General features: G+C 44.8%; 2 protein-coding genes across 7 annotated transcripts in view; one reads left to right on the top strand and one right to left on the bottom strand.

Moving 5' to 3' along the window:
- The window catches only part of LOC133390345 (uncharacterized), an 18367-nt gene extending 11600 nt beyond the window's left edge, over positions 1-6767 (bottom strand). For 4 of the 6 annotated variants that reach the window (XM_061638785.1, XM_061638786.1, XM_061638783.1 and 1 more), the window contains exons 1-6: positions 6509-6767; positions 3695-3908; positions 3007-3366; positions 2541-2635; positions 2110-2284; positions 559-790 (exon numbers count right to left, since the gene is read on the bottom strand). In XM_061638785.1, the coding sequence (XP_061494769.1) occupies positions 559-790; positions 2110-2284; positions 2541-2635; positions 3007-3366; positions 3695-3901 (1069 nt within the window). In that variant the 5' untranslated portion in view covers positions 3902-3908; positions 6509-6767. Of the gene's footprint in view, positions 1-558; positions 791-2109; positions 2285-2540; positions 2636-3006; positions 3367-3694; positions 3909-6045; positions 6136-6508 lie in introns of those variants that run through there. The other 2 variants (XM_061638781.1, XM_061638782.1) reach the window with 2 other exon arrangements.
- Positions 6449-14959, top strand: NDUFB2 (NADH:ubiquinone oxidoreductase subunit B2). Its single transcript, XM_061638787.1, has 4 exons — positions 6449-6749; positions 11171-11315; positions 12787-12880; positions 14871-14959. The coding sequence occupies exons 1-3, from the start codon at positions 6652-6654 to the stop codon at positions 12859-12861; spliced, it is 318 nt and encodes a 105-aa protein (XP_061494771.1). The 5' UTR covers positions 6449-6651; the 3' UTR covers positions 12862-12880; positions 14871-14959.

The raw sequence follows: 14959 nt of genomic DNA, 5'->3' as shown, positions 1-14959 counted from the left end.
TGGAGGAGTACCACATTTCAGAAGTTCCCAGGTGGGACAGATTTAAATAGAGTGCATCTAAGCTGAATAAACAAATCACTTGGGGCAGGTGCCATATCCTTTTACCTTTGCAGCATCAATAAAAAACATGCAGTGGATGCTACAGATGTATGGAAAGGGGGCACATAGGAAGCTGCCTCATGCTAATTCAGAAATTGGTCCACCTAGCCCAATATTGTCTAGATTGATGACTGGCAGCAGATCCCCAGGATTTCAGGCAGCTGAACTGGCAGCTGGTCCCTCCCAGCTCTACCTGGAGATGCCAGGAACTGAACCTGGTAGCTTCTGCATGCAAAGCAGACACTCTACCCACTGAGCTACAGCCTATCCTTAGAGGGCCCTTTGTTACATATGTTAGCAGAGAAAGTACACAACAGAAACTGCCAGCCACTTGCAGAACATTGTGAAAAGATATTCTGGGTTGATAGCAAAGATAATAGGATTGTTCGGTACCTGATGGAAAAGTTGTAATGTTTGATCAAGTACTGAGTGTATTGTTGTGCTTTATACAAGAAGTACCTGAATGAGATGATCCAGTCTCAACAACCTGAAGGACAATGCCAGGACCATATCTTTCACCTTTCTTCTCCCAAGGAGCCAGGATTGCATCTCCTGGAGCTAATGGCTGCCACCTGGCATCCTCATAATGGATTACATCATAAAGGGGTGTTTCTTGCATCCGACATTGAGTCTTGCCTTTCCGTGATTGCTGAGATCTTTCAAACTTAATTAGAACACATTCTCGAGAACCCTGCAAAATAAAGCCAGAAATCCTGCCCAGTAAATCTGTAAGGAGTCACTTAATAATTATCTGATTATGCATCCTCTGCTTTTTGAAGTTGCCTCGCTCAAACTGCTATTTGCATGTAAAAAGAAACCCCCACTGGTGCCAAGGGGGCTTCCTTTGAAATGCAGCTTTGGAGAGGTCATTTTTTATAGGATCATGGCAGAAATAAAAACTTCCCCCTCCTCACAGTCCCAAGGCCAATCAGGTTTCTCCTTGGTTGCTATTTATATAGCAAAACCCAAACACTTTAATTGCATTCACACAATTAACATGTATGGCCTGGCAGTTAATGCATCTTGAGAGTTTCCCAAAGGGTTCTTGCAGGAGAGTTACAAAGAGATTCTACCCTCCTCTGAGAAATGTGACAAAAGGATAAATTGTCAAGCATGATCGACATGGGAGGGGTTCCCCGTAGGGTTGCCAGGTTCAATCCTTGAGACTGATCCTGTATCTTTAGGAGAAGAGAAAGTCAGCCAAGTGCAGGTGTTCTTGCAACCCTGTAATAGGAAAAACCACAAGGTAGAATTCTCCCTTCCCCCTGCACAACTTTTAAAGATACAAAAGACCTCTTGGTTGCCAGGCCCAGCCTCCAAGAGGTCTTTTGTATCTTTAAAAGTTGCGCAGGGGAAAGAGAGAATTCCACCTTGTGGTTTTGCCCATTACAGGGTTGCAAGAACACCTGCACTTGGCTGACTTTCTCTTCTCCTAAAGATACAGGATCAGTCTCAGGGATTGAACCTGGCAACCCTAGTTCCCCGCCATTTTTTTTTAGGAAACTGCTTCTCGAACATTTTGAAGTGGGACCTACTTGTAATCTTACTTCACCTTTCAAGCCATATTTTCCCCCTCTACAACAGACAAGGAAAGTTTTAAACAATTTTTAATTTTATATATAGTAGGCAGCATGTAACTGAAAGAATTTAAGTGTGACACATATGGAACAAGCTCAGTGTTAGAGCATCTAGTTTGCATGCAGAAAGTCCCAGATCATTCCCCGGCATCTCCAGGATGGGAAAGTCTCCTCCTTGAAACCCTCAAGAGCTGCTGCCAGTCAGTATAGACAACACTGAGTTAGATGGACCAATGGTCTGACTCAGGATAAGGCAGTTTCCTATGTTCCTATGTAAAGGTGCGAGCAAGGCTATCTCTTAAAGGGGCCCCACAACAGGAATGGTGTGCCATGGCTCAGTGAAAGGAAGAAAAAGGCCCTCTTTGTTCAATCCAATCAGGAACATGTCAGGATCCACAGTCTGAGAAGCTCTACTTTAGTTTAATAAACTTACCTTCACCTCTTGGACAATGTGACCTAGATAGTAATACCCATCTGTCTCTCTTCTGGCTAGGACTTGGATCCCCCGCTGCAAGCTGTGAATCATTGGAGACCAGTCAATGATATCTGTTATTGAGCTTCTCAGAAATGCCTTAGAGGAATCTGGATTCAATGAGTCCAAAGGAAATCTATGGACACAGGAAAGTAACATGTGCCAGGAAGGACAAGACTGATGAACAGTTTGGGAGTACTCCAAGGTTTGCTCATTATTTTGTGGCATTTTGGTTGGCTTAATATTAGTATTGCCCTACTATGGATTTTGGAATTGCTCTTATGTAAATCATGGCTGAAAAAGAAATACAAAACATATTGGTGATTCAATTGTCATTCTAAGAATAGCAAGATAGTTTATTAACCTAAAAGATCCATGGTCCTTAAACTTACTGTGTTGTTGAGTGATGGCCCAGCAGCAGAGGGAAGCAGTGCTGCTTGCTGATACAATTGGAATTGCAAATGCCTACATTGCAGCCAGGATTATCCTAGAACATTGCAGAAATATGGAATTACAAAGTAGTAATGGATCTGAAGGCTATGCTGATTACTTGCACTCCTAGGCTTTCATGACATTTTTGTCCTTTCTAACAATTTGATTCTCTTAATTCCCACATGCATATCTACCATTTGATTATTAGAATATCAAATGATGACTTGCATGTCTAAATGAGTCTTCATAGACCTAAAGCGACAGATAGAATTTTAGTAGCACTGAATGCACATTTTTCAATAGAGACAAGCTCACACATTTGGCTAATTGAAGAATGACTCATCAAGTGATGAAAAATCATCTGGTGCATATGCATGTATGAACTAGCCGTCAGATACAGCACTGACTTATTTAGTTGTCATTTACCTCATCAGAAGTCCTATCAGAGCTGATTGCTTGAAAGGAACCATCAGATACCAAGGCTATTTTCTCCAATATTTCTTGTGAAGTGTGTTTATTTTCTTCTCCACTTCCTACCAAGTGCACTATGTGCACTGGACGTTCTTGCTCTGTCTCCTTAAGGTAACCACAGATTTCCTCCACAACACTCTCAGGTAGCCCACTGGTGAAAAGATACACTGCTTGGCAAGTGGGATCTTCCAGTGCAGCTGCCACAGCGCTCAATGCACTAGCCCCACTGCTGCTCTGAAGGGCTCTGATCCAGGCAGCCGCTTCAGTGATGTTGGTGAGGGAACATTTCACCAAATTGTTCTGCCATTTTAACATCTGGAGGGGAAACAAAAGGGTTAAGACAAAGTCAGAAGTACAATTACGAAGGTTGCACATTCAGCAACTCCTCCCCACTCCCCCAATATGTGGCTTACAGATCGTTGTTCTAAGTCAGAGTGCAAATTGCCCATAAACAGAGATGGGGAACCTGTGACCCTCCAGATGTTGTTGGACTCCAACTCCCATAATTTCTGAGCAATGGGAATGCAGGCTGGGGCTGATAGGAGTTGGAATCCATCATCACTGGGAGGGACATAGGTTCTTCACCCCTCTGTGAGATTAGCATGTTTTTTCTATACTACTTGACTGCTATGTTTTCGATTACCTTGCTGGCAGCACAGCTGACAATGCTGAACATGGAATCTGTTGGTTTGTTGGTCAGTGAAAAGAGAGTCTTTATGAGAAGTTCTTTCAAGATACACAGGTTGGAGGTCTTACTTTCCAAGGCACAAATAACAAAGACCACATTCTGCTCATGGATGTCATCCAATAAGGGTAATGTACCAGAACAGTGATGGGACATCTTGGACATTTCTGCACTACAAATAACAACAGTATTATTATTGGTAATGTGACTTCCTACTCAGAGCACTCTCAATTCTTCTAACTGGCGAAAGCTTCCCTTTTAAAGGTTTGTGTGTTTGTTAGTATTTCTCATTCTTCAGGTTTCTACACCCTGAGGTCACATCCACACCATACATTTAAAACACGTGGCTTCCCCCAAAGAAGCCTGGTAACTGTTGTTTGTTAAGGATGCTGGGAATTGTAGCTCTATGAGGGGCAAAGTACAGTTCCCAGACTTCTTTGGGGGAAGCCATGTGCTTTAAATGCATGGTGTGGGTGTGACCTAAATGTGTGAGATATTGAGTTGCTGATAACACCCTTTAATCTTCTAGCTCAGTGGTTCCCAAACTTCTTTTCCACTTGAAAATTGCCCAAGGTTTAATGATTTTTTCTGCCATTGTAGCAACTGTAATGTACTGTGCCAGATGCTGTAGGATTTTGTTTTTTGCTGTAGGATTTTTTTGCTGTAGGATTTTTAATTGTATCTTTTATTTCTTTTTTTATTGATTTGCTTCCTCTCGCTCTGTCTTTCTGGCTCCTAATCCCCTCCACTCCTTTCAAGTTCTAATCCATCCTGCTCATCTTGCAGGCAGACAGAGCAGCTGCTGCTGCTCCTGCCATTCTTCACAGACATCCTGGGGATCACCTGAGTGAAGCTCACAGACCACTGGTGGTCTATGGACCACAGTCTGGGAACTCTCAAGCTTGTGAAAGCTTCTCTCTGGCTTAGCTATGTAGTGATTTTGCTGTCTTACATTGCTTCTCTTGCTGATTGACCTACAGCATTTGATTGTATATTTTGTTGTTTTAATATGCTCTTTGCTGCTTTGGGGGCTTTAGGCTAGAATGCAGTATATAATAGTAGTAATAATTCTGAATAGTGGTGGCCTAGATATCTACCCCAAGTCTGGCAGAGAGATAGAGCTTTGAACAGTGGTGGCTGGTGGCTCCATGTCAGTGGGGCAGTGGAATTGCTGCACATTTTAGTCTGAACTTTCAAGGAGCAGTCAAGACAGTTCCTTGAAAGTTTGGACTAAAACCCGCAGTGGATTCCACTGCCCCACCGAAATGGAGCCACCAACTGCCGCTGGCTTTGAAACTGGGTTCAAATTCAGGAGCTCCTTTGGACTGGGGATACAATGCTGAAGCTGGCTATACGAGTTTCCAGTACTTTATTTGCACAAAAGTTCAAAATATTAAAAAACAAAGTAAAGTTTGCATGTCCCTGAGCCCTCAAAGAAAAGTTTTTATGTTCCTGAACTGCAAAGTAAGCTTTGATGTACCCCATATCACATGTCTCCATGATGGGGGGAATCTCCACAAAACAAAGATTTAGTCCAAAGCTTTATGATGTTTTGTGTCTCCGAGATAGGTGGGTATAAAATTTGTGGTACCTCAGAGCATATTTTTTGGGGTGGGCACCCCCAGTTCCTTATTTATTTTCTGTATATTTTGGCTATTGCTGGTGTGTGTGCATGCACTTGATCCTCGAGGAAGCTCTGGGCTGGGTGGGATTCAACAGTGTTGCAGAGAATAGTCTCCTGGATGTATGGGTATACGATTCATGCTGGCCCAAAGTGCATTCACCTCCCAGTTCCTTATTTGTTACTGTCATAGGATGTCATCACACATTATGAATGTTGTGTAGGCATGATAGTCTTAATTGGATAAAATTATTACTGGTCCAGAAGCAAGAAGTCCGCTGATCATAGAGGTACATGATGCAGGGTTTGCCAAAGCTTACTTTGGGAGTCAGAGAAATAGAAACTTTTCTAGTGTTTTGACCTTTTGTGCAAATAGGGAACTAGGAACCAACTTCAACATATTACTGTTCTAAGCATTTGGGACAATGTCCTCTGGAAGCAGCAACATGCCCTGGCCAGCCTAGAAGTTCGGGGGGGGGTGTACCAAAAAGGTAGGGGGGCAGATTTTGGTTTTTTTAAAATAAATTTAATTATTTATTTCTTGTAAACATTTTAGAGGGGGCAGAATTGGGAGGGGGCTGCCCTGGCTATGGGCCTGAGCAGCAAGACCCTTCAGTGGGATTTGCTGGTGTCTCTCCTTCCCCCACCCCGCTCAAAGCACTTTGCTGTGTCTTCTCCCACAACTCACCTGTCCCCCTCCCCACGTCTTCTCTTATAACGTACTGAAGTTTTAGTCTGTTGCCTGGCAACCGGAGACCACAGACTGATCCATCTTCAACATCTGAAGGGGGTAGGTGGGTGGGAAGGTATTCTCTATATTTACCAAGTCCTCAAATAATATGAAAGCAATTAGAATTCCTGAAGGCCCATGTCTATTATGTCTCGGAAGTGAAAACTAAGTTCGTCGCTGTGTGGAAGAGAACTCCAATGAAACACACACACATACACCCCTTTCATAGCTAACATTTTGGTGCTTCCCCGGCTGATCCATTCTACTCCCGAACGGAAGGGGAAAGCAATAATGCAGGTATGGTAATGTAGGGCGAAAGTGGAGAGACAGCTAATACCTTTTTGTCTCTATGGGAAAGAAGAAGGTATCGAATGTTAATATTATCTCAGTGGAAGATTACATTGTGCTTCTTTTTCCTCACCTCGTGACTAGAATTGGAACGCGCCAAAGAGAGCTGGACGGATGGTAGCCAATCAGAACGCGGGTTATTGGGAGCTGCTGCCAGTCCGGTAGCGGAAAGTGACATTGTGGGGGTACTGAAGGGCTTCGACGGCTGCGGCCGGGATGATGGGGTCTTTGGGCCGAATGAGCGCTGGGTTGCGCTTTGCCGCCCGGGTCCTTCGCGCCAGAAGCGGTCAAGGCACGACCTCAGGAGTCCGGCGGTAAGGAGGCGGAGCTAATTATGCAAATATTTGATTGAGTAGAACGGGGGGTGGACTGTCTTACAACACTTCCAGGGTTGCCCTGTGAGTTTTATGGATAAAAAACGACAGCTGAGTTATGGCCCCTTAAAGACGTAACAAATTTATTATAACATATGCTTTCGTGGACTGCACTCCATTTCATCAGATGTACGAAGTGCAATCCTTAATGGGCAAACGTCTACACCCGTGGGAGGTGGAAATGTAGCGAAGAGTGAGTTTCAGAGGGAAATGAAATACATCAAGAGCAGACAGTGACGATAACTTGAAAGCAAAATACAGTAACCAGTTGAGGGTTTTGAACGTAGATCTCCCGGGTCCAAGTCAAACGCAGAATCTCTCTTTTCGTTTTTTCACTTGGAAGGAGGAGAGTCGGATTGCTTTCACTTTCCAGGAGGGCTCCTCCTCTAAGTTGCATGATAGCAGAACTTCAACAGGAAACTCTTACTCTGTCTTTGCAAAGCCATGCTGGGAAAGCATCACCTGTTTATTTATTTATTTATTAGACCTTTATACCGCCCGACTAGCAATAGCTCTCTGGGCGGTGAACACAAGAAATACAATAAAATACACAGTATAATACAACAAAGACATATAAAAATAAAACAATCTAAAATCAATTACAACAGATTTAAAATTAAGTTAGCTTAAATTAAAATGCCTCGGAAAAGAGGAAGGTTTTAACTTGTCGCCGAAAGGATAACAATGTCGGCGCCAAGCGCACCTCCTCGGGGAGACTGTTCCACAATTCGGGGGCCACCACTGAGAAGGCCCTAGATCTTGTCATCACCCTCCGGGCCTCTCTGTGAGTCGGAACCCGGAGGAGGGCCTTCGTAGTAGAACGTAGTGTACGGGCCGGTTCGTATCGGGAGAGGCGTTCCGACAGGTATCGTGGTCCCGCGCTGTATAAGGCTGTATAGGTTAATACCAACACTTTGAATCTGGCCTGGAAGCATATTGGTAGACAGTGCAGGCGAGCCAGAACAGGTGTTATATGCTCGGACCGCTTGGTCCTTGTTAACAATCTGGCCGCCGCATTTTGCACTAGCTGTAGCTTCCGAACTGTCTTCAAAGGCAGCCCTACGTAGAGCGCGTTGCAGTAATCCAAACGCGAGGTTACCAGAGCATGTACAACTGATGTAAGGTCCTCCTTGCTCAAATAGGGCCGTAGCTGGGCTACCAACCGAAGTTGGTAGAACGCATTCCGTGCCACCGAGGCTACTTGAGCCTCAAGTGAAAGGGAAGAGTCTAAGAAGACTCCCAGACTACGAACCTGCTCCTTTAGGGGGAGTGTAACCCCATCCAGGACAGGGTATATAGCCACCATCCGATCAGAGAAACCATCCACCAACAGCATCTCAGTCTTGTCAGGATTGAGCCTCAGTTTGTTAGCTCTCATCCAGTCCATTGTCGCGGCCAGGCAACGGTTCAGCACATCGACAGCCTCACCTGAAGAGGATGAAAAGGAGAAGTAGAGCTGCGTGTCATCAGCATACTGATGACAACGCAGTCCAAAACTCCTGATGACCGCACCCAACGGCTTCATATAGATGTTGAAAAGCATGGGAGACAAAACCGACCCCTGCGGGACCCCACATTGGAGAGCCCACGGTGTCGAACAATGTTCCCCAAGCACTACCTTCTGGAGACAGCCCGCCAAGTAGGAGCGGAACCACTGCCAAGCAGTACCTCCAACTCCCAACTCCGCGAGCCTCTCCGGAAGGATACCATGGTCGATGGTATCAAAAGCCGCTGAGAGATCAAGGAGAATCAACAGAGTTACACTCCCTCTGTCCCTCTCCCGACATAGGTCATCAAACAGGGCGACCAAGGCCATCTCAGTGCCAAAACCGGGCCTAAAACCCGATTGAAATGGATCTAGATAATCGGTTTTATCCAATAGCGCCTGGAGCTGGCCAGCAACCACTCGTTCCAAGATCTTGCCCAGGAATGGAACATTCGCTACCGGTCTGTAGCTGTTGAAATTTTCTGGGTCCAAGGAAGGTTTTTTCAGAAGTGGTCTCACCACTGCCTCTTTCAGACAGCCAGGGACCACTCCCTCTCGTAAAGAGGCGTTAATCACTTCCTTGGCCTAGCCAACTGTTCCATCCCTGCTAGTTTTTATTAGCCAGGAGGGGCAAGGATCCAGTACCGAAGTGGTTGCACGTACCTGTCCAAGCACCTTGTCCACGTCCTCAAGCTGAACCAACTGGAACTCATCCAATAAAACATGACAAGACTGTGCTCCGGACACCTCCTTAGGATCAGCCGCTATAAATTGGGAGTCTAAGTCCCGGCGGATGCATGAGATCTTATGCTGGAAGTGCTCAGCAAACTCATTACAGCGGGCCACCGATGATTCTACTGTGTCCTGAAGGCCAGAATGGAGTAGCTCTCAGACAACTCTAAAAAGCTCCGCTGGGCGGGAGAGAGATGACTTAATAGTGGCAGCAAAATGTTGTTTTTTCGCCGCCCTCACTGCTCCTACATACAGCTTGGTAAAAGCACTAACCAGCGCATGATTGCATCCGTCGGGAGTTCGTCTCCATCTCCGCTCAAGCCGCCTCCTATTTTGTTTCATCGCTCTCAGCTCTGGCGTGTACCAAGGAGCTGTATGAGCTCTACATAGGAGAGGGCGCGCAGGAGCGATCGTGTCAACAGCCCGGGTCATCTCCGCATTCCACAGATCAGCCAGGGCTTCAACAGGAGCGCCAGTCCTATCAGCCGGAAAATCCCCCAGAGCCCTTTGAAAACCTTCAGGATTCATTAGTCTCTGGGGGCGGACCAATTTAATAGGTCCCCCACCCTTGCAGAGGGGAAAGGCTACTGAAAGTCTAAACTTCAACAAGCAGTGATCTGTCCATGACAAAGGGAAAGATGTAAGATTCCCCACATCCAGATCACTATCCCCATGTCCAGTAGCAAAGATAAGGTCTAGAGTATGCCCCGACATATGTGTTGGACCACTAACATATTGAGACAGCCCCATGGTTGTCATGGAAGCCATGAAGTCCTGAGCTGCCCCAGACAAAGTAGCCTCGGCGTGGATGTTGACGTCCCCCAGTACTAATAGTCTGGGGGATCACAGCAATACCTCCGAGACCACTTCTGTCAGCTCAGTTAGGGAAGCCATTGGGCAGCAAGGTGGGCAGTACACCAAAAGGATTCCCAGCCTGTCCCTCTGGCCCAGCACAAGGTGCAAACACTCCAGGCCAGTAACTGCATGGACATGGTGCTTGGTGAGTGAGATGGAACTCTTATAGACCACAGCAACCCCACCTTCCCGACCCTCAGATCTCCCATGATGCTGGACCAAGTACCCCGGTGGGCAGAGCTGGGAGAGACTAACTCCTCCCTGCTCACCCACCCAGGTCTCGGTTATACATGCCAGATCGGCTGCCTCGTCCACAATCAGATCGTGGACGAGGGAGGTTTTATTATGTACCGATCTGGCATTTAGGAGCAGCAACTGGAGATCTGAGAGTTGGCTGAGAGGACAACCAACATCCCTGCGGGTGTGAGAAGGACCGGAACCTGTTGAAGTTCTCTGCCTGTTGGGTAGCTTGGGTAAACTTGAAGAAGACCAAGCAGTAATCTGTTCACACAAAAGATGGCAGGCGTACTTAGAAAGAGGAAGAGGGATACCAGTATCAGGGTGTAGCTGGGATTTTAGTAGGTGACTAACCATTTACTGCCCCAGTGAAATGTGCATATGGTTACCTTCTACTGAGGGGGACATGCACAGTAAATTCTTCTTCTCCATCTCTTCTCCCTCTCTCCTGCCCTCCCCAGTAATATAGGAAAAAATACTTGTCTACCTTGCAGAGCAATAGCAAGAATTACTCCAGTAATGTACGTGGAATGCTCTAAAATGGTACAGAAATATTTCATGTTGTTCTGTGCTGTGTGCAGCTTACAACCTGTTCTAAACAGCATTACATAGAGCAGGGGTTGGGCACTTTTTTCCGCCGGGGGGCCACACTCCCTTGTGGGCAGCCTTCTAGGGGCTGCATATCAGTGGCTGGTTGCACCCGATCAGTGGATGTGATCCTTACTTTTGCACAGTGGGTTATATTCAAGCTATGCAAAAATTGGAGGTTTATACACACACACACACACACACACACACACACTACACATCTCTCCATTCTACCAGATAAGCAAGAGACTTTATCACAGTTCAAGGACACATTCCAATTAGCCAAAAGCACTCAAGGAGGCTGTGGTCTGCCTGGGGAGAGTTTTGAGAGCCAAATGGAGAGGCTTGGAGGGCCACGTTTGGCATCCATTACCATACTCTGCACGATTCCTGTCCTTCCATGGCATATATGCAGGTCTGATTGTGACTTGTTTACTTCTTTCTATATGTGTTTGTCCCGCAGCGCAAGTGGAGATGTACATATTCAGCCTCAGTATCGTGCATTCCCACAGCCAAGTCGGGCCAATGTGATAAAGGGTGAAATTCTCAGTGGCTTCATGTGGTTCTGGATCCTGTGGCACTTCTGGCATGAACCTGAGGCTGTTCTGGTGAGAGCTTAAATGGGCTGGGAATGATTATAAAGCAGTAGCATCAGGGTATCTTCTTCTATGGGATGGGTAAGAAGTATTGAATGTAGGTTGTCTTAGTGCTTGGTGAGATGAATCTTGTCTGTTGTGATTTAAAAATAAGCAGTGCTTATATCTTGCTACCTGGCAGTGGGGATGATAAAGTTTAGTTTGATAATGGCCTTAGAGTTCTGAAGCTGCTGTTCTGAGTACTTAACTGTCAGGCTTAGACCTTTACTAATCCTGTTTCTTTAATTCAAAAAGAAATGCTGTTCAACCCACACTGACAAAGCTTGAAACTATGTTACTGGTGGCAAATCATTTTTGTATTATCCTTGTTACAAGGCTCTGTGTATTTCTAACACACATATCACAGATGTTCTCTGGGGAGTAAATTCCTTCTGTCAAGCTTGAAGAACAGGAGTAGAGCCTTGCTGGATTGGACCAAAGGGTCATCTAGTCCAGCACCCTGTTTCCCACAGTGGCCAAACAGTTTCTTGCGGGAAGTTCACAAGCAGGCCATGAAGGGAAGATGTATCCCGTTGTTACTCCCCAACAACTGATATTCGGTGACATACTACCTCTCAACATCTTATTAATATACTGTGTTGGCTATCCAGCAACATAGTTGTCTGGACAGCTCCCAAAGATAAAACAATAAAAATGAAAATATTAAAAATTCTGACAACCGCAGCATGAGAATTTCCAGCAGACCTCTGAATCAAATTCAGAGTATAAGTAAAATGCACTACAATCAGTGAGGGAAAAAATCAGATATGAGATCACAGAAAGGTCCTAGGAGAATATGGCTTTGTCATCATAAAGGTGTCACTCAGGCCTCACTGGGGAGGATATTCTATAGATGGGGTGCCACCTGTGAGAAGGCTCACTCCCTAGTAGCCACCCTCCTTGCTTCACCTGGGGACACAAAGGGCAAGGCCTCTGAAGAGGATGTTAAAATTTGGGCAGGTATATATGGGAGAAGGTGATGTTTCGAGTAACGTTGCTTCAAGCTATTATGGCTGTACAGGTTAAGGTTAGTATTTGAAATTCAGTCTGGAAACTGACTGGGGACCAGTGCAGCTGACAAAGCACAGGTGTCATACGATTGAAATGCCCTGTCCCACATATCTATCTTGTGGCCCTATCTCTGACCAGCTGGTTTCCAAACTATTTTTAAAGGCTGCTGTTGGAGACAAGTTGCATACAAACCTTTAGTTATGCCTAAAGTTTTTGTTATTGTTATGTGCCTTCAAGTCGACCATGACTTATGGCGACCATATGAAGCACTTCTGGGTTATAGCTTCACTCATTAGCTGAGACTCTGTTGTAGATGTTGTCAGTCTGCATGGAAGTCAGAAAGCTTGACCACCTGTATACCAGATTTTTTTCCATTTCCTACTTGGTAGAAATTTAAAGTGTTCATATTCTCTCTCTTCCCCACCCCTAACAGGGTCACTTCCCTTATCCAGATCCCTTTAAGTGGACAGATGAAGAGCTGGGAATCCCTCCCGATTATGAAGACTAGACATTAGTAGTTCTTTCAAGTAAGTTTTAAGTGTGATGGCACTTTTACATCTTCTAATATTGAAGCAGCTCTGACATATTGTCACTTATCCCCTTCATTCCAATTCCCAACATTTGAGGTATGTGTAACTGGACCTGCCCACATTAGCCCTCCCTATTATTATATTTCACTATGTTTCCTCCATTGTCTGTTTTAGGTTCCTGTTCCCCACGAACTGATGGTGCTGATTAAATGTAACAACTCGCACAAGTCCCCATGCACAGCATTGGATACCAGCCATTTTCTCCATTTTGCAGTACCTTGCAAAAATATTGAGACCCTTGACCAATGCTGTCATATTACTGAATTACAAATGGTACATTGTAATTTCGTTCTATATGATATTTTATTTTGAAACACTGAAACTCAAAATCAATTATTGTAAGGTGACATTGGTTTTATGTTGGGAAATGTTTGTAAGAAACATAAAAAACTGAAACATGTTGCTTGCATAAGTATTCAACCCCTGTGCTGTGAAAGCTCCCAGTGTACGTAGATGAAAGAAATTGCCCTGTCGAGGACACAATTACCTTACCATTGGCCTTCACCTGTGAACCATTAAAGTTGCTGTCACATTGTCAGGATAAAACCCCCACTGTTGAAGGATTATTGGTCAGGCTGTGGATCTGAAGGAAAATGAAGACCAAAGAGCAATCTACACAAGTGAGAGACAATGTAATACATTACAAAATAATATCCAAGTGTTTGGATATCCCAGTGGATCAATAATCAGGAAGTGGAAGTTGCATCACACCACCCAGGCACTGCCAAGAAAAGGCTGTCCCTCAAAACTCAATGCTCAAACGAGGCTTGTGAGAGAAGCCACAGAGAGGCCAACAATCACTCTGAAGGAGCTACAGAGTCCAGTGGCTTGGAGTGGAGTAATGGTGCACCAGTCAACCATATCAAGAGCTCTGCATACCACTAGCCTGTATGGGAGGATGGCCAGAAAGAAGCTGTTACTCAAACAGTACCATCTGAAAACACATCTGGAGTTTCCCAGAAAGCATGCGAGTGCCCCAGCTGTGATGTGGGAAAAGGTTTTGTGGTCAGATGAGACCAAGATAGAGCTTTTCGGCCAAACCTCAAAGCGCTGTGTGTGGCGCAAACCTAACGCTGCCCATGTCCCAAGACACACCATTCCTACAGTGAAGTATCGTGGTGGCAGCATGCTTCTCAAAAGCAGGAACTGGGCATCTTGTTAAAACTGAAGGAAGAATGGATGGAGCAAAATACAGGGAAATAATGCAAGAGGACCTGCTTCAGTCCACTAAAAAACTGAGGCTTGGGAGGAAATTCACTTTTCAGCAGGACAATGATCCCAAGCACAAGGCCAAAGCAACATTGGAGTGGCTCAAGAACAAAAAGGTGAATGTCCTACAGTGGCCCAGTCAAAGTCCTGATCTCAATCCCATTGAGAATCTGTGGCTCTCTTTGAAAATTGCAGGCCACAAACAACATCCAACCAGCGTGAATAACCTGGAGCGAATCTGCCAAGAAGAATGGGCCAAAATCCCTCCAACACTGTGTGCAAAGCTAGTACATACCTACCCCAAAAGACTTAAAGCTGTTATTGCAGCGAAAGGTGGCTCTACCAAATATTAAGGTGTGGGGGTTGAATACTTATGCAAGCAACATGTTTCAGTTTATGTTTCTTACAAAGATTTCCAACATAAAACCAATGTCACCTTACAATAACTGATTTTGAATTTCAATGTTTCAAAATAAAATATTATACAGAAAGAAATTACAATGTACCATTTGTAATTCAGTAATATGACAGCATTGGTCAGTGGTCTGATTATTTTTGCAAGGCACTGTATCTATCCTGATAAATCATTCAGACTGTAGCATGTCAAGATGTGCTTATCTTGTTCATGCTCCACTTCTTTTGTTCTTTATAGTTATTTAGATTTATGGACTTCAAAGCAAATCAGTCAAACTAACCATCTGTCTTGTTTTGCTTCTAGACTCCTGAGATCTACAGAAATTAATGCTTCACTTTACAGAGAACTTGAATTCAGATTGTAAATAAAGCTAACAAACCAGATTATAGATA

Source organism: Rhineura floridana, chromosome 8 (assembly GCF_030035675.1).
Source record: "Rhineura floridana isolate rRhiFlo1 chromosome 8, rRhiFlo1.hap2, whole genome shotgun sequence".
Classification (NCBI taxonomy): Eukaryota; Metazoa; Chordata; class Lepidosauria; order Squamata; family Rhineuridae; genus Rhineura; species Rhineura floridana.
The sequence above is the reverse complement of the archived record's forward strand: the minus strand, read 5'-3'. Positions and strand labels throughout refer to the sequence as shown.